The sequence below is a fragment of the Chelonia mydas genome, chromosome 1, assembly GCF_015237465.2.
Source record: "Chelonia mydas isolate rCheMyd1 chromosome 1, rCheMyd1.pri.v2, whole genome shotgun sequence".
NCBI classification, from domain to species: domain Eukaryota; kingdom Metazoa; phylum Chordata; order Testudines; family Cheloniidae; genus Chelonia; species Chelonia mydas.
Genome location: NC_057849.1, coordinates 270,528,841 through 270,553,263, shown reverse-complemented (window position 1 = coordinate 270,553,263; position 24,423 = coordinate 270,528,841). Strand labels below are relative to the sequence as shown.

General features: G+C 36.5%; 1 protein-coding gene across 3 annotated transcripts in view; it reads left to right on the top strand.

The window, feature by feature from the left end:
- Nucleotides 1-24,423, top strand: part of TMTC3 (transmembrane O-mannosyltransferase targeting cadherins 3) — a 43,652-nt gene that overhangs the window by 4,452 nt on the left and 14,777 nt on the right. Inside the window, exons 2-10 of one of the 3 annotated variants that reach the window (XM_043546538.1) lie at nt 469-517; nt 2,272-2,408; nt 4,012-4,228; nt 6,621-6,839; nt 10,408-10,507; nt 11,328-11,443; nt 15,703-15,875; nt 17,688-17,940; nt 24,004-24,152. In XM_043546538.1, the coding sequence (XP_043402473.1) occupies nt 4,040-4,228; nt 6,621-6,839; nt 10,408-10,507; nt 11,328-11,443; nt 15,703-15,875; nt 17,688-17,940; nt 24,004-24,152 (1,199 nt within the window). In that variant the 5' untranslated portion in view covers nt 469-517; nt 2,272-2,408; nt 4,012-4,039. The remainder of the gene's footprint in view (nt 1-468; nt 518-2,271; nt 2,409-4,011; nt 4,229-6,620; nt 6,840-10,407; nt 10,508-11,327; nt 11,444-15,702; nt 15,876-17,687; nt 17,941-24,003; nt 24,153-24,423) is intronic. The other 2 variants (XM_007059210.4, XM_043546539.1) reach the window with 2 other exon arrangements.

Genomic DNA, 24,423 nt, shown 5'->3' with positions numbered 1-24,423 from the left:
GCCACTTTGGATTTTTGCTGTGTAAGGGAAGGAGGGCAAGGCTCAAGGAAACATAGAGTGAGATGGGGAGCCAGGGATCAATGTTGGGCAAAGCCTTCTGTGTAAAGAACTATCCCCAGTGAACTTGGCTGAGTGCAGGCACTCGCTCAAGTGCTATGTTTGTGTGACATTCCCCAATGTGCAACCTGAACTGCTGTGTCTCCTTAGTTCTCCAGCCTGGGATGCCTTCTACACAGTTTTGCTAGTGAACAGTAAAACCCCTCTAGGCTCTGCTCACTCATAGTAACGAGCATGCAACGAGCATTTCCTGGGGGTTTTTTGGTTTTGGTTGTTGAAGCTTATGGTTCATGTTCCTCCACAACCCTAACAATAACAATCTTGGCCACCTTAACTGAGCCTTTCCTGGTTTTCTGACATTTGAGTTTGGGATTGTGAAGTGCAATATTCCAAAAGGGTACTGGGAAGCAGAAGACCCCTCTTCTGCACCAGCCTTAACTTCTCCTTAAAAGAACTTTCTGTAAGTGATGTTCAATTATATTTGACACATTTATTTTTTAAAATTCAGTGACTTATTCTCTTTTTTTAATTACAAAGGTATTTTTAAATTTGAGGAGAGGATCCCTGCGATAGTTGAATTGCTCTATTACTCTACACTTGGAGTACTGAAAAAGTCTTCTGTGCTATTTGTAAAGAAAACCCCTTCCAACTCTCACTTTCTTGATTTCAGTTTCTTCTGACTGATCCTTCTCAAAGCTACCGGGCTAATAGCACATCTTATATCTCATGGTCTCTTCAAATGCATACTCCCTTAGGCCCTGGGCCCCCAGCCATCACCTCTATCTAGCAGTGGAATCATGGAATTCTCTTGCCCTCAGACCAGACCTGGGCTTCAGTCCCCTGTGATGAATCGTAATGATTTGATCACACCTGACTTATCTTCAGTACTTGAAGTTTTGCTCCTTCCAGGAGTAACGGTTAGTGGTAACCAGGGACCAAACAACCTCCTTAAAACAAAGTATTATTTATTTAGGAAAAAACCTTTTAAGAGAACTCAAATATTAAAACACTAAAACAGACTATGCACATGTCTAGTTTACCAGGTGTCTAACCATCTGTGACACTTGCTTGGAGTTCTGTGGCTTGAGAGTCACCTTATTATGCCCCCCTGCTTTTGTCCTCTCTGTCCAGCAAGGGGGGGGAGAGAGAGAGAGAGAGTCTTCCATTGTGTTGGCTGATAACATTTATTTTCCATGTGAACCAAGGCAGATGAGTGAATATACATCCCTTGTCTGGCCAAAATCTGTTTGTCAGCCCTGTCTGGGATACAGGCTCTGGGATACACACATTTTCAGTACGTATAAACAGCTCCTTAAATGTCAATTGAACATACATCTTGAAATGATTATGATGACCAATACAACATGAGCTTTTATTAGAGACCACACATGACCTTTTTTGCATAAATATTATGAAAGCAATGTGTTAAGTGAAATGAGTTTATCAGGCCTGAAAGGAGTTGCTGCTAGAGAAGTGGACCCTTTGCCAGTTGGCACTGAGGTGTTCCTAGGGTCACACCATGTTCCACATTAGGATTATGGTAGGTCTAAGCTTCCTATTTACTCTCCAAGACCCCTAGGGTCTGGCTGCCATTGTCTGTTCCCTAATTCACAAGCCATTTCTTTCTCCAACTTCATCTGCCTAGTCCTTTGATAAACACCCCCTTCCATAAGGGCACGTCTTCACTGGCAACGTTAAAGCGCTGTGCTCTTTAAAAAAACCACCTCCAAGAGGGGAGTAGCTACCACTCTACACTGGCACTTTACAGCGCTCAGGGGGGTGTTTTTTCACTCCCCTGAGCAAGAAAGTTGCAGCGCTGTAAAGTGCCAGTGTAGACAAGCCCTAAAAGCAGGTCACTTTTTAACGGTTTATTGCCCTTTGATCCGTTAGATCCGAGCCTCGGCAGAACAGCTGTGTCACTTTGCCCTGTAATTGCCCTATTGTTTGTTCTTCCCTACACCCCCCCCTGCTAATTAGAACAATACATTCATACAGGAAAGTCTTATAACCCAGTATGCAGTAACTTCACCTCACTGATCAGGTCACATCAATGTTAATAAAATAATTATTTCACAGTATTCTTAGACTATTGCATAGCAATTTAATGACTGTTTCTAGTGCTTGATGAGTTTACCAGACAACTTTGGAAGATGAAAATGAAAGAGGGGGTTCAGTTTTAGTATTTTCCCTGAATATCGTTTTTCATCTTTATAGAAAATTCCCATAAGCATGCTGTAAGTGTGATCAGGAGTAACGCCAACACAGTTTGCATAATTAGAAAAAAATATTAAGTTCACCTCTTCTTGAACTTTCTACTGAGAATGCAGATAGACAAAGCGTTCACTTCAACAGTAAGTTAAACTTCTTATTATTACAAATCATTACTTTCTTGCTGTTGAGCATGTAAGGTACTTAACTGAAGCACTTAAGTTTTCTATAGAATGTTTTCTGTATATTCCAGAAGGTTGGGTTTATATGATTGTTTTCTTTTTAGTAGCTGTTTTCCACAAAAAATTATATTAAAAATGCAGTTTTAAAATTCTGCAAAAACATTAACAGTACAATCTGTGCCATTTAGGGTAACGCTGTATGCTGCGAGTGTCCTCTTATTTGTGATTAGGATTTGAGAGCACTGGAGTTTTATGGTTCTGTTATTTATACTAGAGCTGTCAAATAATTAAAAGAAATCTCAATCATGAGATAAAAAAATCCTGATTAATCACAGTTTGAATCACACTGTTACATTTAAATTGGTATTCTATTATCATTTATATATATTTTGGATGTTTTTTACATTTTGAAATATATAGATTTCAGTTACAACACAGTACAAAGTGTACAGTGCTCACTTTATATTACTATTTTTAAATTACAAATATTTGCACTGTAAACAAGATAAAATAAATAGTATTTTTCAGTTCACCTCATACAGGTACTGTAATGCATTCTCTTTATTATGAAAGTTCAACGTACAAATGTCAAATTATTATATATTTTTTACATAACTGCACTCAAAAACAAAACAGTGTAAAACTTTAGAGTCTACAAGTCGAAGCATGAAGGGGCATATGAATGTTTAGCATATCTGCCACATAAATACCTTGCAATGCTGGCTACAACAGTGCCATGCGAATACCTGTTCTCACTTTCAGGTGACGTAAATAAAAAAACAGGCAGCATTATCTCCCGGAAATGTAAACAAACTTGATTGTCTTAGCAATTGGCTGAACAAGAAGTAGGACTGTTTGAGGTGAATTGAAGAGTACTATTTATTTTATCTTTTTTTTACTGTGCAAATATTTGTAATAAAAAATAATATAAAATTAGCACTGTACACTTTGCATTCTGTGTTGTAATTGAAATCAATATATTTGAAAAAGTAGAAAAACATCTAAAAATAGTTATAATATAAATTGGTAGTCTTATTGTTTAACAGTGCAATTAATATTGCGATTAATCATGATTTTTTTAAAATTTAATTTATTTTGCTATTAGGGTAACTCCGTATTAATTGAATGCATTAACTCTGATTAATTGATAGCCCTAATCTATACCATTCATAGGGCAGTGCTCTGACTACAAGTGTCTCTGGCAGCAAGGCTTATGGTATGCGATGGCCACTTCTGAGTTTTTTATAAATTGAAATAAGTAAATGAAACACAGCAGGAGAGAGGTTTGTTTGGATGTAAGCCTTCATTAAGGGGAGAAAGTTTAGTCACAACATTATTCTTAATGTTAGGTTTTGTAAAATTTGTTTTGAAAACCTCAGTTTTAAGCTTAAATTTATTACTGTGACCTCGTGTGTATAAATTTAATTTTGAATGAATTTAGTTTTTTAGTGCTTATACCTTTCTAATGTGGATTGTTCTAAATCTACGTTCAACAACTGAAGTTGTAATAAACTAAAATTGAAATCAATAAAATCTGTGTTCATGGATCTGTCCATTTTTCCAGATTTAATCCATGAAAGCTTGCGGAGAAGATGGCTGATGTTAGCCTGAAGGAAATAGCACTAATAATAGGTGTGGTGGCAGCCTGTTACTGGAACAGTCTCTTTTGTGGCTTCGTTTTTGATGATGTTTCAGCAATTCTGGACAATAAAGACTTGCATCCTTCTACTCCTTTAAAAAATCTGTTTCAGAATGACTTCTGGGGGACTCCTATGTCTGAGGTAAATTGGCCATAAGATATATTTAGTCTCAGACTGTAAGTTCTTCCAAGTTCCACTTCTTATGTTCTCCTTTATCATTTCATTTTTACAGAATAGTTTGTTTCACAGTTGGTAAATAATACCCATTTCTAACCTGTTTGTTTTATAAACTCGTTCGGTTAATCAACAGCCTATTGCTACAAAATATAAACGAGTCCTGTATCACATACCATGCTTTTGTCAATCCAGTCTTATTTTTATATTAGAACTTGTAGTATCTGAACACTACCGAAGAATTAAAAACAATAACAACAAAAAACCCTAATAGTAGACCATTCTATAGAAACTGGAAGAAAAGATGGTCTTGTAGTTCACGCAGTTGCCTGGTACTTGGGAGAGCTGAGTTCTCAGCTCTGCTATCAGCTTTACCTTGGGCAAATCGCTTCATCTCCCTAGGTGAAATCCTGGCAAAATTCCTTTTGACTTCATTGGGGCCAGCATTTCACCCTCTGTGCCTCACTCCCAAATATTTCCCTATCTTACATAAGAAATTCATGAATGTTTTGGAGGCACTCAGCTACTACAATGGGCGGGGTGGGGTTGGGGGGGCATATAAGTACCTAGGAAAGCCTCTGTACACGGTCTGTTATATCCTCAGATCTGATATTAGACATTCTGAGACCTTAGTAGAAATACAGAGATTAAATAAAATATGCATGTATATATTCACAGCTATAATCCAACTGCTGAAAAGTAAATGGTCTCACATATACAAAACTGCAAAGCTCTTTTTAATTGTAATGTTTCAGAGTAGCAGCCGTGTTAGTCTGTATTTGCAAAAAGAAAAGGAGTACTTGTGGCACCTTAGACTAACAAATTTATTTGAGCATAAGCTTTCGTGAACTACAGCTCACTTCATCAGATGCATGCGATGAAGTGAGCTGTAGCTCACGAAAGCTTATGCGCAAATACATTTTTTAGGTTTACATTACAATTAAAGACTAACAGTTGAATATTGAATTTTTTTTCAGTTTGAAAGAAACCCAAAGAACTATTACAACACTTCAACCATTAGGAATGTGCTTTACTAGTAAACAAATCTACTCTCATTATTGGTTTAATTACCTCTGATACAATCGCATTATTTTACAGTTCATCATGACTGTACCCTGAAGTAAAACAAAATTTCAGATACATCAAATGTTTACCTATGTTGTTTAGTTTTACAGATCACCCAACAATTTAAGAAATGTCAGTACAATCCACGTATTTGTTGATGAATATTAATTTATTTTTCTCAGTTTGATAACTTCCTAAGATTTAGTATCACAAAAATAAAATAAAATGCCATAAAAGTGGTTTGGAAGCACTTCCATATATTTTAAAATATCTTTTTATGGCTGTGATATTTTATCGTTTTAAGAAACGGTCCTCTGACTATATAGCCATGAGATAGGATTTGGGACTTTCTTACTAGCTGGCAGTGTTAGTATATAATACTGTAGATGCATTCATAATTTCTGGTGCCTATATTAATAGCAATTGAGGTACCTTTCAAGGAAGAGTTATATTAATATCCTACTTATTGTGACTTCACAGTCTTATGTCAATGCACAAACTCATTTCATATCTTTATAATGACGTGGCAACACTACTAACTCCCAGTAATCTAGAGAGAGTTCTCACCAAATTTTATGTTCAGAATGTCTAAATTATAAAATTTAGTTATCAATTAGACAGATTAATAATCTTTGTGAAACTATCCTACTCGTTTAATCTCAAATACTTCTTATTTAAAAAAATTTGTATTTTTAAGACATGCCAGACTGGAATGGTATAAATAGCATGGATGATAATGCGTAATACGATACACATTTTGTTTTCATTTTTCTGGTTAAACTAGCTTTGAGTACACATTATATAATTCAGAAGTGTGCTCATGAGGGCCAGATAAGAACGTAGATAGATACAAACTTTGCTCATATATCAAACTAATACATCTATTAAAAATAGTTGAATTTTATTTTTATATTTTTGGCCATTTTTATTAGTGCTTTATCTAGTAGAGCACCAGCTACAGTAAGTAGTGTATCAGACAGTTTTGAAAACATACAAAACCCATTTGGAAGCTGGGGAAATGGTCACAATTAACTCTTTACATTTTTCCTATCTTATCATTTCTCCTGTTCTCCTTAATTCTCCCTGGAATTTTAAATGGATGTCAGTCTCTACTTTCTGTTCTTAACTGCTGTGTAGTGCTGCTCTGCACTGTTAACCAACTGGTGTTTTCATCTTAGGTAGATGCACTGCAGTAATGGAAAAAATACTTGTGTATAGTTTAAATTGTTTTGGGGTTAAAGGCCCTGTATAAGTGTAAGCTGATGATTATTATTGTTTATTTATTTCCCTGTAGGAGAGGAGTCATAAGTCATATCGACCTCTTACTGTCCTCACATTTCGTTTAAACTACCTGTTCAGTGAGTTAAATGCCGTTTCTTATCACCTCCTAAATCTGGTTTTTCATGCGGTGGTTTGCATAGTCTTCCTCAAGGTCTGTAAGCTTTTTCTGGACAACAGGAGCAGTGTAATTGCATCCTTGCTATTTGCAGTGCACCCAATACACACTGAAGCGGTAGGTAAACCTGAGAAGGGCATTTTTCATTCATTTATTAAAATGTTTGGCTCCGTTTAATTTCGTATGTGTATATGGTGTGTGTGTGTGTTAGTATATTGTAGCTTCTAAAAGTATTTATACTGCTGAGGTGTAAGAAGAATTATCATAAAGTAAAACACATTTTAACAGTGAGGATTTGATAAGGCTTTTGCTATTGTGCAAAAAAAGTTCCACAGTTTAAATCTATCCCAATTCAGTAAAGCCACAATTTTCTGTTTCACGTTCAGTTACTTTTGTGATCTCAATCCAATTCATAGTGGACAAGTAGCTGCATTGCAAAACTAATAATTCAACACAATTAGAAATAATTGTCAATCATAGCACAAAAGTCAAGGATGATCCAGATCCTGGTTGTTTGTTTGTTTGTTTTTGTTTTTGTTTTTATTTTTAAACAAAGTTGTGGAAGCTTTTCCTGGAGGCAGTTAACTTAGCTCACGTAATGAGTGAACTTCTGGCTCTAGCTAATAATTCATTTTACACTAAGTTCTACAAGGATTTAGGTATTGCTGTGGTCACACTTTAAGTCCCTTCTGAAAGTGGTAATGGAGTTCCACTCCAATTACACCAATCATCCTGCCAACCTTTTTTCATTACTGTACAGCCATCAGAATAAGGCCTTTTTCTACAAGTTTGATGTGAAAATATCTGTTTCATATCTGGAACATACAGTAAAGCCCTTAGGAACATGGTGATTGTCATACTAGATTAGACTTGTGGTCCATCTAGTCCAGTGTCCTGTCTTTGACAGTGTCCAGTATTGGAAACTTGAGAGAGATGCAAGAATTTCCATAGTAGACATGGTATACCCTGGCCATACAAGATATTTTTCCTAACCTCAGACTGAGGTTGGTTATGCCTGGAAGGTTAAGGATTTATACCTCCTTGTTATTTGCGTTCTCTCGTGTAATCTGTGAATGTTATCAAAATCAATTTATTATCCTCTTTTTGCCTCCTACTGATCTCTTGGTTTCTGGGATATCTTGTGGCAGAGAGTTTCACAGGTTATTTATGCGTTTTATAAAAACTATTTCCTCGTTTCAGATTTGAATGATTGCTTTCGATTTCATTGGTTGCTCCATTGTTCTCTAATTTGGTGTATCCAGTGGAGTCACTTTATACTGTTCATTATTTTCTTATATCTCCATCGTGTCTTCTTTTAATCATTATGGAAGTATTTTCCCTGCCACATTCATTGTCCATCATTGGACTACTTCTGTTTCTGACATTGTCTTTCAGACTCACAATCTATCTGTCTTGTTTGACACCAAAACAATAAACTTTGTTATTGCCAAGAATACATTGTCTACAGGGCTTTTTGATTATATTTTTACTGCGTGAGCCTGCCAGGCTGGTAGCTTGGTAATGTCACAACTCAATTCTTTTTGGAACGGAGCAACTCTGGTTAGCTAGCATCAGATCTGTTTCTATCCCAGAGATTTGTAAAGCAGCTACATGGTATTTTCTGTACATATTTCCAAGTGCATCTTTGCATAGATTGGGTTTCCATCCAGGATGACGTTGTTCACAGACCTGTTCCCCAGACACTCCTAATCCGAAGAATTGTATTTGTGTCAGGAATTCTCTTTAAATTGCCCACTTTTGAAAATTTTCTGAATATATATTAGTCCTCCCCAACTTTTTGCATTGTAAAGGAGTTATCTTTCATATACACCAAAAAGAGAAACTATTCCTGTTTTTTACCTTTTAAGGCATGGTTAGATTTGATTTTTCTCTTGTTAATCTTTATTTCTTATTTTAGAGATGTATCTTTAGCTTTAGTGCCCAAGAGTGGGAAGCATATGTTTGGGGAAAATAATACCCATTTATAATTCTTGTTCTCTAAACATACAGATATCTCTGCATCACCACACAACTTTCCCCCTCAGAATTTGAAAAAAATATTTAGAATATTTTTACCTTATTTTTAATTGTTTTTTGAGTCAACATACTTTTCTTTGAAAACGTGCAATCTTAAGTATCTCAAACTTCCAAAAATTTAAAGACCTGGGAGTTCTTGTCCGGTCTTGTGCTTCCAAGCTGTCATGGATCCACAGGTCCAGTGTTTCTCGCACGGCTCTGGAACAGTCCTTGAGAGGACTCATTTAGAATGTTAACCCCCTACAGGGTCACACACTCACTGGGGTAAGCCCCTTGGCTTCATCACCTCCTGGGATCAAACCCTGGAGCCTTCTGCACACCCAAAGGGAGCAATGTATCCCCCAACTTCCTTAGACTGCAATGACTCTCAGACAGCATTATCAAAGCAGAAGAGTTTATTAGATGTCTGGAACACAGCGTAGAACGTTCTTAGGTAGCATTGAAGATAGAAAGTTACAACACAGTCCGTCTGGCTCAGTCCTGACCTTCCAGAGCCGCCTCCTTGCCCCAGTCCAGAAGCGTGTCTCCTGCTTCCAGTAGTCCACACTATACTCAAGGGCACCTCCTCCGTTCTTTGTTCTCATTCCCGGACAAAAACAGGTAACCTGGTTATCCTTCTTAGCTCTTTGTTCTCCCGCTGGCCAGAACTGACTGGCTTCCTGCAGAGAGGGGATCAACAATCTCAGGTCTTTTGTTCTAGGCCAATGTCTGGGCCATTATCTGTTGGGTTCATCATGGGCATGGAACCCCAGACAGCCAGGTGTCAATCCCACCTGGGTTGGTACAAAGAATAAACCACCTTTTACCACCACCTAGTTAACCATTTAGCACTTAAGGAAAACTGAGGCACACACAAAATGCATACAGAATATTAAGAAAAATTCCCACTTCATCACACAAGCGCAAACCCAAGAGTGGCAATTCAGAGAGACATATCTTTGAGAAAAAGAATTACCAGTAAGTAGTTCATTTTCTTTTCTCCGTCCTTTTATTAATTAATGTAAGGATTGACTTACCTCTCATCTTTACAGAAGCAGCTACTTATGTTAGTTCTGTTTAGCTAATAGTTTCTATTAGTGGTTCATGACTTGACCAAGTCACTCTATCATTTTATCACTTTATTTCATTGCTGATGTGATACATTGTTCCTTTATCTTGCCTATTTACATACCCTTCTGCAATGTACAGAGGAGATGTCTGTACCCTGTTGTTTTAAAGTTATACTATAAAATTACAGTACCAATAAATTTAGGGTAAGGGTCATGCTACCCTCATGCGGCACAATGAACTCCCGCTGAAATTATATTGTATGTTCTTTGCAAGGGTTATTCATGGTAAATATTGAAGTAATTTAATTAGATGGTACATGAGTAATTCCAGACATTTGCCACATGAGGGCACTTGAGGACTGTATATGTAATTATCAGAAATGGTGGAAGTAGTTAAGCCGCAGTCTGATCTCAGATATATGGGTGCAGTTCTTAGTGAACTCAACAGGAGTTGCACTTACATACCTGACAAAGATTCAGGCCCTATTTTTTTTTCTTGTTTAGTTCTGTCTCTGGCTTCTAATTTCTGTAATATGAGCAATTTTCAAGACCTAATTCTGTTCAGAGGTTAACAGTGTTAACTTTTTTGCCCCCATCAGGTAACTGGAGTGGTTGGCAGAGCAGAGCTTTTATCATCTATATTTTTTCTAGCTGCTTTTTTGTCATACACCAAATCTAAAGGGCCAGACAATACCATAGGTAAATATCTAACATCATATATACATAACTTTTTTTTTTATTTTACTATATTGGTTTCAGGTAGTAAAATATAAACGTAAATATTCCGGTTAACCAGTTAGTCTTAAAATAAGTCATCCTTAATTCAGACTGATGGTGCCTTGGTAATAACATACATAATACTTTGTACTATAAAGTACCTTTCATCTAAGGACTTCTGAGTGCTTTACAGTCATTAACTAAACCATACAACTCTCTAGTAAAAAGGGTTACTATTACATTCATTTTTATAGAGGAGAGTGTACTGGAGTACATAGGCTAATTGACTCTCTGAAGTCAGAAACAGATTTGGAAGTAGAACTTAGGAGTTAAGAATCAATGATTTTCAACCTTTTTTCATTTGTGGTCCCCTAAAAAAATTTCAAATGGAGGTGCAGACCCTTTTGGAAATCTTAGGCAGGGGGGTTCACAGATCACAAATTGAAAACCATTGGCTTAGATATACAGATATGAAAAGAAATTTTGAAAAGCTGGTAAAAATTATCTTCTTTTCATTTTCCTATTTGGAATATTTATATAAGTCTTCATACCTCTTTTCTTTTTTACACATTTCAGCTTCAAAGAGATGACAGAGAAACTGATAAGGTACTTTAATGTAAAGTGAGGCAAAGACAGAACAGGTGGTAAAGGTGTAGGTAAACTGCAACCTAATAGGGATCTTGTTGAAATACTGGCAAGTGAAAACTGTAGATAATTTGACTAATTAAAGTTAACTATGTTGTTCACATGGCTGTCCTGTAAAATAGTGTGTTTTTATAATGTCTGTCTTTTTACGTTGCAGTGTGGACTCCAATTGCAGTGACAGTGTGTCTAGTAGCCGTTGCAACATTGTGCAAAGAACAAGGAATAACAGTGGTGGGGATATGCTGTGTCTATGAAGTATTTATAGCTCAAGGTGTAAGTTATTGTTGTAAAAATTTCCATTTTAACTATTTCCTTTGTCAAGCAGATCTGCAGTATTTTTGTAACAGAGTTTTAAATAACCATCACATACTTGTGTGCTGAGTATTTTGTCTGCTGAAGCAAACTGTATTTTTGTGAACTGGAAAAAAAAATTCATATGTACCCCCTCAATGTATCATGTAAATACAAAAGAACCTTTGTTAATAGATATGCAGACAAAGATATTAGCAAAAATGGAAATAAATTAAAATTTGACATCTCTTTAATTTGAGTACAGACTGACGCTTGCAAAGGCCAGAATTATGTATATAATGTGGTTAAAGTGTAGGGTACATAAAAATTAATTTTCCTTTTAATTTCTTTACATGAAATTAGAGAAGGTGCTTTCTATGGAGACTTTTCCATCAGATGTTAATGAACTGCCAAGTGTTCTGGAGTATCACATTTGAATCAATTAGCATTTAGATTTTTGTGAAATCTCATCATTCTGTAAAGACTCTAAAGTCAGTTTCTAAATAAAATATATATTAAAAGGTAGGGTTTCATTTTACCCTTTGAGAGTTAAAATTTTGACGTGTCCGTAATTTAATATTAACTTTCCTTTGTCAAGAGAGGGTGATATTCCTAGCAATTAAAATGTGTTTTTCTTAACATATCTTTCAGTAGTATACTTTGTATAGTTTAAATATGTATAATTACGCATTTTAAGAAATTTTATTTTTAGAAGTTATGCGCCAAAACTGCAACAATATTTAGCCAAAATAAAAATAAATTGTCACTCACATGCATTCAAGGCTACGTTTTCAACTTTGTGTCCGCAAAAATTTGCGTGTGCATTTTGTATGTGCAGTTTATGCATGTGTCTTTTGACTTGCCCCTGCCTTTGAAATTTTGGTCTGGAATTTCTAAACTAATTCAGTAGCATTTTCTTTATACAACGGATGACACTTAATAGCAACCCTGATATTAACAACTTCTTCTTTAGTGGCATTTTTCCAGGAACCCATCTCATGCCATTGACATTAATGTTAATATAGGTTAATGGGTTTCAGATATTGGCAATGGCATGCTTTTTGAAAACTCTTTTTGAAAGAAAGTCCCGGCCCTCAGGCAGGTTTGTGGGGTTGCAGCCAGGGAACGCACATCCTAGCACTTCCTTCCTTGGCTGCAACCCTGCCAACTTGCTTGCCCGCAGGGATCACACAGGAGGTAATAGGCTGGGGCACCCACATCCCTGCCCAAAGCAGAAGCCCTGCCAGAGTCCTGGGGTTGCTGACTGGGTGAGGAGGCAGTGGGCAAGGCGGGAGCAGGGAAGGTGGGCCTGCAACCTGGATGCCAGGGCTTTTACAGGGCACTTGAGGCTCAGAGCTGTATGGTACCTCTCCCCACTGCTATCCTGCACTAGCTGGCCCATAGCCTCCCCTCCTTGGAGAAAGTGGAAAGTGCCAGGCTGCAGACCCCCTTTCTGCTGCTGCCTTGCCCCAGACAGGTTTGCAGGGCTGCAGCCAGGGAAGGCACCTTGCAGTGCTTCATTACTGGGCAGATCTCCACAAACCTGCCTTCATTTATTGGTAACTGCTAGATAATTGCAACTTTTTGTTGGCAACCAAGGGGTTGTTAATAAGCAGAATCTATTGTATTTTCATTATTTTGTCATTGCAAAGTCATGGGTCATCCTCATATGTCCTGTTGGAGCCCAGTGTGGCACTGCAGATGTGCTCCAGCTTAATTTCCCCATCTGGGACAGCAGTAGATTCACTTTAACAGCCCAGGGCCAGGAGAAGCAAACACCATAACGAAACAGCACGTCCCCTTTTAATAAGGTTTGAGGACAGAAGCAATTACATTACACAATTCATAAGGTCATCACCTCAGGGCCTGGATCAGAGCTAGCTCCCTATATTAAAATCCACAAAACAAAGACTCTGAGTTTGGTTGGGCTGATCTCCTAGATCCTGAGAGAGAAACTGAACTCAGCCTGGCTTCTACTGCCTTCTGTCCTGTTCAATTTTCTGTTCCTGTTTAAACAGCCTAGCCGTAGGGGCAGGGCCTTCTTAATTATATATCAAGCTGTCCACGACTGTCCCTTAAAGAACCAGTATATTTTTTCACAGTCTATAAAAGTTTTTATTGAAACCCAGTACAAAAATCTTACACTCAAAGTAAGGGAATGCTCACAGAGCCTTAATTCTGTCCACTTGCACATGTGTTACAATAGTCTAGTTATAATCCAGATTATAACTATAATAGTCCTTTTAAATAATAAAATTGAATATACTGATTTTTTTTCTATAAATGTATACCTTAATGAAGCATCTTGGAGCATACTGTTTTATGCCTGAGTTCATTGAAATTATTTATATGAAAAATATACAATAAACAGAGTTTACTTTGTATCTGTTTATGCAACAGTATATTAGTGAGAATTTATTGACATATGTGGGCCATCTGAATACATTGCTAAGTTGTATAGTGTGACAGGGTCAGGCCAGATGGCTACAGAAGGGTGATCAAAGGTAGATACATTAGTCCCAGATTAAGCAGGTCCCTTTTCCCTGAGTAAGATATTGGGCTGTTCCAGAACAATCAGGAAGTTGCTGGAACCAATTATGGTAGGCAGGCTAATTAGGACACCTGGAGCCAGTTAAGAAGCTACTAGAATCAGTTAGGACAGGCAGGCTAATCAGGGCATCTGGTTTAAAAAGGACCTCACTTCAGTCCTTAACTTAGTGAGGTGCGTGTGAGGAGCTGGGAGCAAAAGGCGCACAAGGAGTTGAGAATGAGAAAGCATACTGTTGGAGGACTAAGGAGTACAAGCATCATCAGGAGGAAGGTCCTGCGGTGAGGATAAAGATGATGTTGGGAAGAGGCCATGGGGAAGTAGCCCAGGGAGTTGTAGCTGTCACGCAGCTGTTACAGGAAACGCCGTAGACAGCTGTGATCCATAGGGCTCTGGGTTGGAACCCGGAGTAGAGGGCGGGCCTGGGTTTCCCCATCCCACCAACTCCCTATTGGATAAAAGAGGAGGTGACCTAGACTGTGGGTCCCACCAGAGGGGAAGGTCCCTGGCCTGTCCCCTCACCCACTAGGTGGGTCAGCAGAGACTGCGGGGATTGTTCTCCTCCCTTTCCACATGCTGGCCAGTGATGAGGTTAGCTGAGTGAACGGCAGGTTTGAGCCACTAGCAAAAGTGGCCAAACTGAGAGCTGCTGTGAATCTCTGAGGCGAGCAAATCCGCCAGTAAGCGCAGGACCCACCAAGGCAGAGGAGGAACTTTGTCACAATAGTTAATTGCCTAAGCCGTTGAATTGCAGCTAAAGAAAGCTAGCTGCTGTTTGAAAAGAAAATGTATAGTCATAGTGCATAGCTACTGGTAAAATTAATAAAATAAATTCCATAAAGAGAGGAAAACTCCTTATTTAAAAAGTTTTTCAATAAAAATGTATGGGACCATTATGACAGTGAAAATAGTGTTAATGTAAAAGAACAAAAAAATAAGATGTATCTACAGTTGTCATAAAAATTGTGTTTGAAAATGGTGTGATCATGTAATATGGCTGTCTTCATGCATATGTATGCCATGCAGATTTAAGGTTGCACATGATACCTTAACTTTGATATTTTTTTGACTTTGGGGATTGATTTTTTTTTTTTTTAAGAGAAAACAAAAAGGAATTTCATTCCTTTAGAACTTAAAAGCTTTTCTGTCTTGACAAAAACTAGTAAGTGTTTTTTTTTTTGACTCCATAATCTGAAACTGACTAGACACCTGTGGAATGTCCTGTTCCATGCATCTTCAGTACAGTTAGTTGTTAGCCTCAGTGAGGCCTAGTTAAGTTAGCCTCTATGAGGGCTAGTTCTGTGTCATATTACAAGCTGTATGGCTTTAGTGCTGTTCAGAAAATGTGCAAGACTTTTTTCATAATGGAGGAAAGTGTTTCTCCCTTCCCCTCCTCCCCCCATACACAGTTTTGTATACAAAAAACATATGAAATATTTTTTCTCTCGTTTATTTAAAACAAAACAAAAAATTACTTTGGGCAGAGACAAACCGTGTGAAAAACACTTGGATGCTTTTGTTAAAAATATTAAAGCTTTAAAAAGTTGTTAGTTACTGGACCCAGGTAGGCAACCTTAACTTTAGCAGGCACTGACAGTCCCACTAGAATAAAGTTCATATTGGTAAAGTATAGTGAATGGTGATTAAACAAGACTGCACTGTCTGATAACATAAATCATGTTCTGTTTTCTAGTATACTTTGCCTATGCTGTTCGATGCCGCCATGCAGATTCTCCGAGGGAAATGCAGTATTCCTTATTCTATGCTCCAAACACTGTTAAAGCTCATTGTTCTGATGTTCAGTACACTGCTCCTTGTTGTAGTCAGAGTCCAGGTCATTCAGTCTCAGCTTCCAGTGTTTACCAGGTAAAAAACAAAAACTGATTTAATAGGAAAGTTTGTTTTATTTTAAAAGATAGTAATAAATCAAACTGGCCTCATTAAGTCACAATTAAAAAGGCTAGAAAATACTTTAGATTTAACTTACTTTATTATTATCTTAGAATTCCCATATAGTCATATATATATATATATATATATATATATATATATATATATATATATATATATATATATATATATGTGATAAATCAACCTATTATGTTACAGCAATAACTGCAGTTGTTAAGCACCAGTATAATAGCAGTGGCCAGTGAGCACTCATTGAATGGTAAGAACATTTGGGCACTAGTATATTCAAACTTGTAGGCAGAAGGTGAAAGCCTTCAATAATGAAGCATTTTCACTATATATAGTAGCAATGTGTGTATAATAAACCTCGCACACGAATAATTTAGTTTTTACAGTAAGTAAAACTGCAGTCCTTCAATTCTAATACCACTCTTCAGCTGCATTTCTGATTATCAAGCATCAATACTTGGAATGTATTAAGCCTCCTGTATCATCTAAAATAGCTAGAAAATGATAAATTATTTCATGTTTAGATGAGAAACTATTTTTAGTAATACGTTTATTAAAAGAATAAGGTAATGGAAGCTGTGATTTCGTTTGAGAACTCAATATGAAGTAATCTGAAAAAATTAAATGATTGAAGCTAAAATATTTAAAATCTAATTTTCACTGTTTAGGCTGCATCTTTGTATATCGGATCAGACCCGATCCTCCAAGTGCTTAGCCCACATGCTTAACTTTAACCTCAATAGGATTACTCACATGTTCAGAGTTAAGCACGTTGGTCCCATCTTGATGGACAAAAAGGGTGCGTTATCATAATGTGACTGAAAAGTCCCATTAGGATGAAAGCTAACACATTTGAAGCAGTGTTAGCTGGTTGTGTTTTAGTCTAGATATATAATATTGTGTAAGTACATATTTATAAATCTAGCCAGCTATCACTGCTTCAAACATATCAGCCTCCACTTTTTTATTTTAGACTAATTTGCCTGTATTTTAGACTGCAAACTTGAGTTTTTCTCTTGTAAACATGTTCGTCTATGTACTAACACTTCAGTTTGAATAGAAATATAATTCAAAACTACATGTACTGCTGCAGTCAAAACAAAATAATGGAGTAAAATAATGAAAGACTATGCTGTTTAGTGAAACTTGAGATACTTGTCTCTCATTATGTAGACTCCATTCTTCAAGATATTGGTTCTTTATTGTGGCCAGGCTTTGGAAGACACATACCCTTTACTATTAATTTCATTGCTCTTACTATTCATAAATTTGGAATTATGTGTCATTCTTGTGAGTGATATGTAAATGTAGTCTACGAGCATTTCCCCTGGGAAATTAGGCCTAAATACTTAATTATGGCCAGAGACTGCTCACAACAAGGGTTTTAAAAGTAGTCTGTGTGCTAAGCTAGTTGTGTCACATCCCAGCCCTCTGAAGAAACTTAGAGCATACTCTGGCCTACTCTAACTTATGCCATCTGCCAGTTGTCCTAAGGACCTGATATGGCAAGTGATTACGGAAGCCCCAGCCAATTCTCCTTTCCCTAGCCATGCACATTATAAATGCAACAAAGATAAGATGGCTTGGGAGTTCCTAATCCATCTTTATCCTGCTGCAGGACTCCCCTACATAAGCGATGGTTTAGGTCCAGCATCTGGCTGTGGTGTGGTGCAAAGTGACTGCATTGCAGTGCAGGGTCTAAGCTGTAACTTTTTTTCAACTAAAAGGTCCTTTTCTTTTTCTTCTCTTCTTACTTAGGTTTGATAACCCAGCTGCTGTAAGTCCATCTCCTGCAAGGCAGCTGACTTTCAACTACCTCCTCCCTGTAAATGCTTGGCTTCTTCTAAATCCCTCAGAGCTATGCTGTGATTGGACAATGGGAACTATTCCACTTGTGGAGTCTTTCGTAGATATAAGAAATATTGCCACCATTACGTTTTTTTGCTTTTTGGGATCTTTGATTGTCTTCAGTCTCCGATACCCTGGGGATTCCTCCAAGACTGTATTGATGGTAGGAATGATGCATGTTTTTAGTCCTTTTGGTTACAATGAAGTGGCCTATGCTGAAAGTAGTGAAAAACTCCTGAGATTCCCTTAGCTCTTCCTTACATCAACTTCAGCATCATTTTTAAGAAATAAAAGGGCTTTTCCTGATAAGGAATCTTGAACATTGAGACTCCATAGTGCCAGAGAAAATAATCAGGTTCAGAGAGAAAAAGGATTAATAGAATTTTCACCACAAATAGTCAGTTAAATAGTACTAGCTTATTTTAAAGAGGCCTTTTTATTTCGAGTGTTTAAAATGTCTGCTTCACTGAGTGAAACATCTCTTTTTATAATAGAATGTTCACTACAAATCTCCTCGTGTAGCACAGCTGCATACACATGTTTTTTTAAAATCCTTTTAGCTGTTTGATACTGATTCTTTGGCATGAAATCTAAGTGCCTGGAGCCTAGTTTACCAGAAAATGGGGATGCATTACTATATATTAGATACAATTATCCTCTCAAGTACTGTAACATGTAAACAACACTGTAGGTCAGAAAACTGCTTCTAATCTGCTGTCTTTAGGGATATTAGTACAGTGAATTCCTTGTAGGCGCGATGTAGGTGGTCCGGCAAACATGAAGAAACATTGACTTATATGTCTTCTAGAATATTCCATTTTCAAACCTTGATCAAAATAGCTGCTACCATGCAACTTTCTTTTCCTCCTAGATGTTTACCCTATTAAGAAACATCACACAACAGTCATTAAGTAAAATGGGTAAACCCAGTCTTTGTCCAGTGAAACTATTTGCAATGTACATCTACTTTGTACTGATGTATAAAAATCTACAGTATAATTATGCATCTGTATCACAGCTAATTTTGTAGGTGAAATCTTTTTTCACCATCTGGTAGTACTTATTATCTAAATAAACTAGGTAAGCTATAAATGCTGCCTGATAAAGGTATAAGACAGTTACTGTTGAGATATCTTAATTGTGATAAGAAATCTTTTTCTAAAGTAATCCACAAAAACTGAAATTCTTTTCACTAATTGGCTCATTTTGAAATAAAAACTCAGTGACTTCCAAGTGATACCTGTTCTTAGCCAATGGATATAAGGTGTTTTCTGCAATTAAAATTTTGTTGCTTTAATTTATCCAGCATAGTTAAAATGGCAGACACCGTCTTTCACTTACACACCAGTTTTGAACACAGTTTTATACTGGTATAAAAGTGTTTATACCTATATAGCTCTTTCTGATTCCGCAATGCAAAATAAGCTGTATAGTATCTTATACCTGTAGAAGCGTGCCCACACTTGGTCTTTTACCAGCATAAGTGTATCGGCAAAAAATCATGCCTTTGACTCTCATACTTGTTCTGGTAAAAAGTGTAGACTGTGTCTTCATTGTCCATCGATGGGGCCCCATCTATTGTCTGTGAAGAAAATTTGGTGTTATGACTTTTTGTGTACCTCTTTATTTTTAACTAATTTTTTACCTCTCCATTTTTACAACACGTTGCTTATATAGTGTTTGTTAATCTACCATCCACAAGATAGGAGTTAAAATAGGGTCCCAAAGTCACTTTCTAATTGGGTATACTGCGTGCTTTGGTGTAGAATAAGTAGTTAAGCCATCAGGCCTAATTGCAGATATTATTGTTCCCTGCATCAAGACAGAAAATGCTATCACAGCTCCTGGTATTGAAAACTGCCAGAAAACCCTATTGACTCTGGTTCAGGTTTAGCTGGGTTTATATTGCCCTCCTTCTGTTTTGATCTCCTAATTAAACCAAAGTATTTATAATCTGTAATTCAAGATATTCTGATGACAGATATTTTTAATTTATGATTTAGTGTTAAATTTTCCAAGATGAGTACATTGTAGTAGTAAGCGAATGGCTATAGCAACTTCCATTGAATTATGTGAGCTTTAATTTTTTGACAGAACTTTTTTCTCACCTTTAGTTTAGTTACATCTCTCAGTAACCAAAGAGCACCGTAGTTAAGGTGGCACTTTATGCTCTAAAAAGCTTATGCTGATACATTCATCTTAGGTGTTTCCATGTGTTCATCACTGCTGTATCTACTGTAACAGATTTTAATTAAATGATTATATCTGATTTTAATGTACTTTCCCTGTGAAATTGATATGGACTGGAAAAACAGGTTACAGTATATGGTTAAGCAACAATTTTTTCTTCATGCCACAACTTGGTATTAGATTGATTATTTTAAAGTGCAGTTCTGCTCCATAAGTCCCTGTGAATGTGACACCTAATTACTTAATGGATTAGCTCCATGTGTGTTCACTAATATCCATTTGGTTTAGTGATAAAAATAAGTTTACTGCTTGTTACTCCTGTCAGCACTTCAGAACTACAGCAGTTAAGAGAGCAGGCTAGATTTTTTTTCCTTCCTGTACATCACCAACAGAGGAACCTAAAGAAATTAGGTGTCCAGATCCCACTGAAATTTGGGTTCCTACCTCCTTTAGGCTCCTTTGAAAATCCTGATGAGATTTATTTACTAACACTCAATGAGTTACACTTGAGCAAGCATGCTGCAGGGAGTGAGGTGTCACTGCTGGCACTGAGGGCATATTTTGGTCTACAGATGATGATGATAAGAAAAGAACTCACCATATCAGTTGGATCTCAGGTGGAGTTTGCAAGTCTGGCAGTTGGGTGGCGAATTCTAAACAGACATTAACTGTGCTCATTTTACATATACCATATTAAATGTGGAATCCCGCAATGCCATTTTACAGACCCTTTTCAGAAAAGAACAACATCTTAAAAGAAAGCTGCCATTTTTGCTTGACATAAGCAGTCTGAAAATCTTGTTCTTGGAAATAGCTCTCCAGAGTCCATGTCAGTACATCCAACAGGGTGTTATGATCTCTGTAATAAAGCTTAGCACCTTTCAAGTCATTTCGGTTTTTCTTGTTCCAAATTTCCTTTTGCCTTTTAACTAGTAACTCAAGCTGTTGACTTCAGGTAGGAGACTGTTGTTCAAAATCCTTCTTTCTGAAGTGCCTGACAGCAATTATAGAAGGTGCAGCAGTATGTACATCCAATTCCAGCTGCCTTAAACAGATTTAATTGGTATACTATAGAAAACACACAGTAAAGTTGGTTTCACAGCTTTTTATTAACTCAGTATGAAAGATCTCCTTAAACAGATCCCAAATATTACAAGTATTTAAGAAACTGAACACAGTTCAATTTATACTGCTATTGAACACAATTGGTGAACAGTTAGGACATTTAAATAGCTCTTAATATCAATGAGACTTGATAATTAGTGATTGCATCCCCGCCTTGTATTCTTACCCTGTTCTCCTTGTTAGTGCAGTTCTTGTAGTAATTTCTGACCACGTTAACTCTGAGCATCATTTTTTCCCTAGACTCTTTACATTAAACAAAAAAAATTACTACACAATTCCATACTGGGCCATTACCAAAAAGTCACTGTTATACAGGGGACCAGTGACAGTTCTCATGTCCAGCACCACTAAAGCAACGGTTCCCAACTTCACGTTGCCTATAACTATGAATTGGTACCTAAACTATCTTCAGAAAAGAGTACACACCTTTTTTAAAGGAAATTGTCCACTTTCTCCTCTCAGTTCCCAATAAGTAGTAATATCTGACAATATTATTTCCTACCACCACATCTTTGGAGAGTTGGTTCACTCTTCTAGTAAGGGAATTACTTGAAAAAGGGACCAGGATTGTGCCATAATAGACTTGCAAAGAAAAGTGTATTAATAACATTATGTATCTCTTACTAAACTCTATACACAAGTAACTCTCTTGCCTTTTTCCAAATAAATTGGATTACACCCCCAATGCTTTACTTATATATTTATTTTATACTTCTGAAATTTTTTCAACAGATTATAAAAATAAACATGAAAAAGTCAGTTAGGCTTAATATTAGGAATTATGATTTTAGAGCAAAACAATTTTTTAAGTTCAGATATAGGTTACTGCAATAAAACTACTAGCTGCTAGTGGTTAAGTGGCCATAAATATGGCAACGTTTATAGCATAAAAGGGAAATTCAGGTTATATGGCTGTTTGTTAAAGATGCATCTATTACAGTATGAGAGTTAAATATATATCTATGGCAGCATAACTTATTTCCTATATGAAGCTATATTTATTCATCTTACTGCAAATGTCAGAGTATTTGAAATTCAGTATTCATGTTTGGTCAGGTTTATAAAATACCTCTTTCTTTTTCAATATGGGCTTGTAAATTTACTGAACTGTCACATAAGTAGATTATTGAAGATTTCCAGCCAGTTGGCTTCACTTGAGAGATTTATACATCCAAAAAGCCCCAAGAAAAATGGGAAATGTAAGCAAATTTAGTTAAATCAATTTTTTTCAGTGCTTCATGAAATCATTTAATGGATTTAGCTCTTGAGTGTCCCTAACAGTGTAATCAACATAAAGTTAATTTAGGCCTTGTCTACATTGAGCTTTCTGATAAGTTACTGCAAAGTAGCTCCACCAGCATTAGCAATGCAGGGAGTGCTAGTGTAGCTTGGTTGAGGGCTTTTTATACTATCACTTCTCTGGGAGGAGGAGTATGATTCAAAGGCAAAAATACCAGCAGCCAGTCTACACTTATGTTCTCATTTGTAGAGCTAACACTGTGCAGTGGGAGAAATTGACCAAAAAAAAAATTTAGTGCAGAAACAGCCCTAGGGTGGCTCAGGACTATGAGCAGGCTTGTCTGAACTCCTTCATAGTCTGAATGATGACTTTGCCAGTTTCTGTTTTTGGGTCCACTATATAGTTGCGAGCTGTAGCAAATACAAATGCAATTGGTCTTTGTTTCAATAACAAAACCATTTTTATGGAATGAACATGCACTATTTTGGAGATATTTGGCATGCATACACTCCATGTGTAATTGTAAAAGATGTACATTGGTTAAAATGCTTTTAAATCAAATTGCAATTTCCAAAACTTGTCTTTTTATTAGAATGTCAAATGTCTTCTTAAATATACTGGATTAAAAATACTTTTAAAACCAACACATACATTTTGTACTGATATTTTGGAGTGAACAACATGTGGGTAAGAGTTGTGAGGGAAATATTTTAAAATGGACAAGAAATGTTCACAATAATTTCACATTCCTATTGATAATAGGAATTCAACTAGCCACATGTTTGAATATGAATCCAAACATAACTGGATCTAAATCAAGTTTGAAAGTACCATTAAAGTGTCTTTGGAAGAGTTTCATTCTCTTCCTTTAAATATGACAAAAGCGTTTGGGATGGATTCAAAGGGCCATATTATGGTTCAGTAACCGATGCAACTGGATTCTAGAACTTCTCTGATAGAGCTGTTACATTATACAATTCAGTTTTGTGTAATGTATAAGAAAGATAAAATTAAATCTTATTTCAAACCATTGGCAAATAAGTTCAAGGCAAATTAAGAAATTCATTTGTGGTTCTGATGTTCCTATGTCATGCTAATGCACAAGTTTAACAGCACACAAGTAATCTACATGGATAAGGGGCAAAAAAGAATAGTTGTAAGAGTCATAATGTTGAAAATTCTGACTTTCATGTTACTGAAACATGGTGATTTAGAACCTAGGACCATCTCATGTCACTTTTTGTATGCAGAATTCCTCATTGAAATCAGTGGGAAATTCTTTAACATGATGGTATAAAGTTGTTCTTGCTGTTTTCCTATTGTTTTTAATGCATTATGAGAACCGTTGTTTTAAAGAAATGTTAGCAGGTGGATCTTTTTTCCCACTTCCAGCTTGTAGGCAACCAAATAAGTTAATTGGTAAAGCTTCATAGGTAACTAAGCAAAAATGGGTTCTTTCTCTTTGTAGACTAAAAATTACCTCCCATGTGAAAAAGATCCATTCTTAGTGTAATGTAGAAATTACACTTGATTTGTTAAGTGTACTTAGTCTTCTTAGTCTTTCATAAGGATTGTTTAATTTTTTTTATTATTTTTCTATTTGTTCAGGTGGCAGGCACAATTTGTAACTCTAGTTTTGATTACTAGTTCATGTTTGCTTTTGTTTTCTAGGCACTCTGTTTAATAGTGTTGCCATTCATTCCTGCATCGAACCTCTTTTTTCCTGTTGGGTTTGTAGTAGCAGAACGAGTGTTGTATGTCCCTAGCATGGGATTCTGCATTTTAGTAGCACATGGGTGGAAAAGATTATCAAACAAAAGGTAGGTCAAAAAATAGAGGGTTTTTTGGGGGGTGGGGGGGTGTAATTCTATGAATAAAGATAGTAGACAGAAACCAGGCACAATTAATTAATATCTGTAAAGTGCTTTGAGATTGTCTGATGTAAGTGCTATATAAATGTTAAGTATTTCTGCATATTTATCTCTTTGTTCATTATAAAATAAAGGTAGATAAGTGGCTCTGCAAGTTTCTCCTAAAGAGCTCTAACCAGGTGTGTTTCTGTCTTTGTATGTTATATCAGTTATTCTAGTC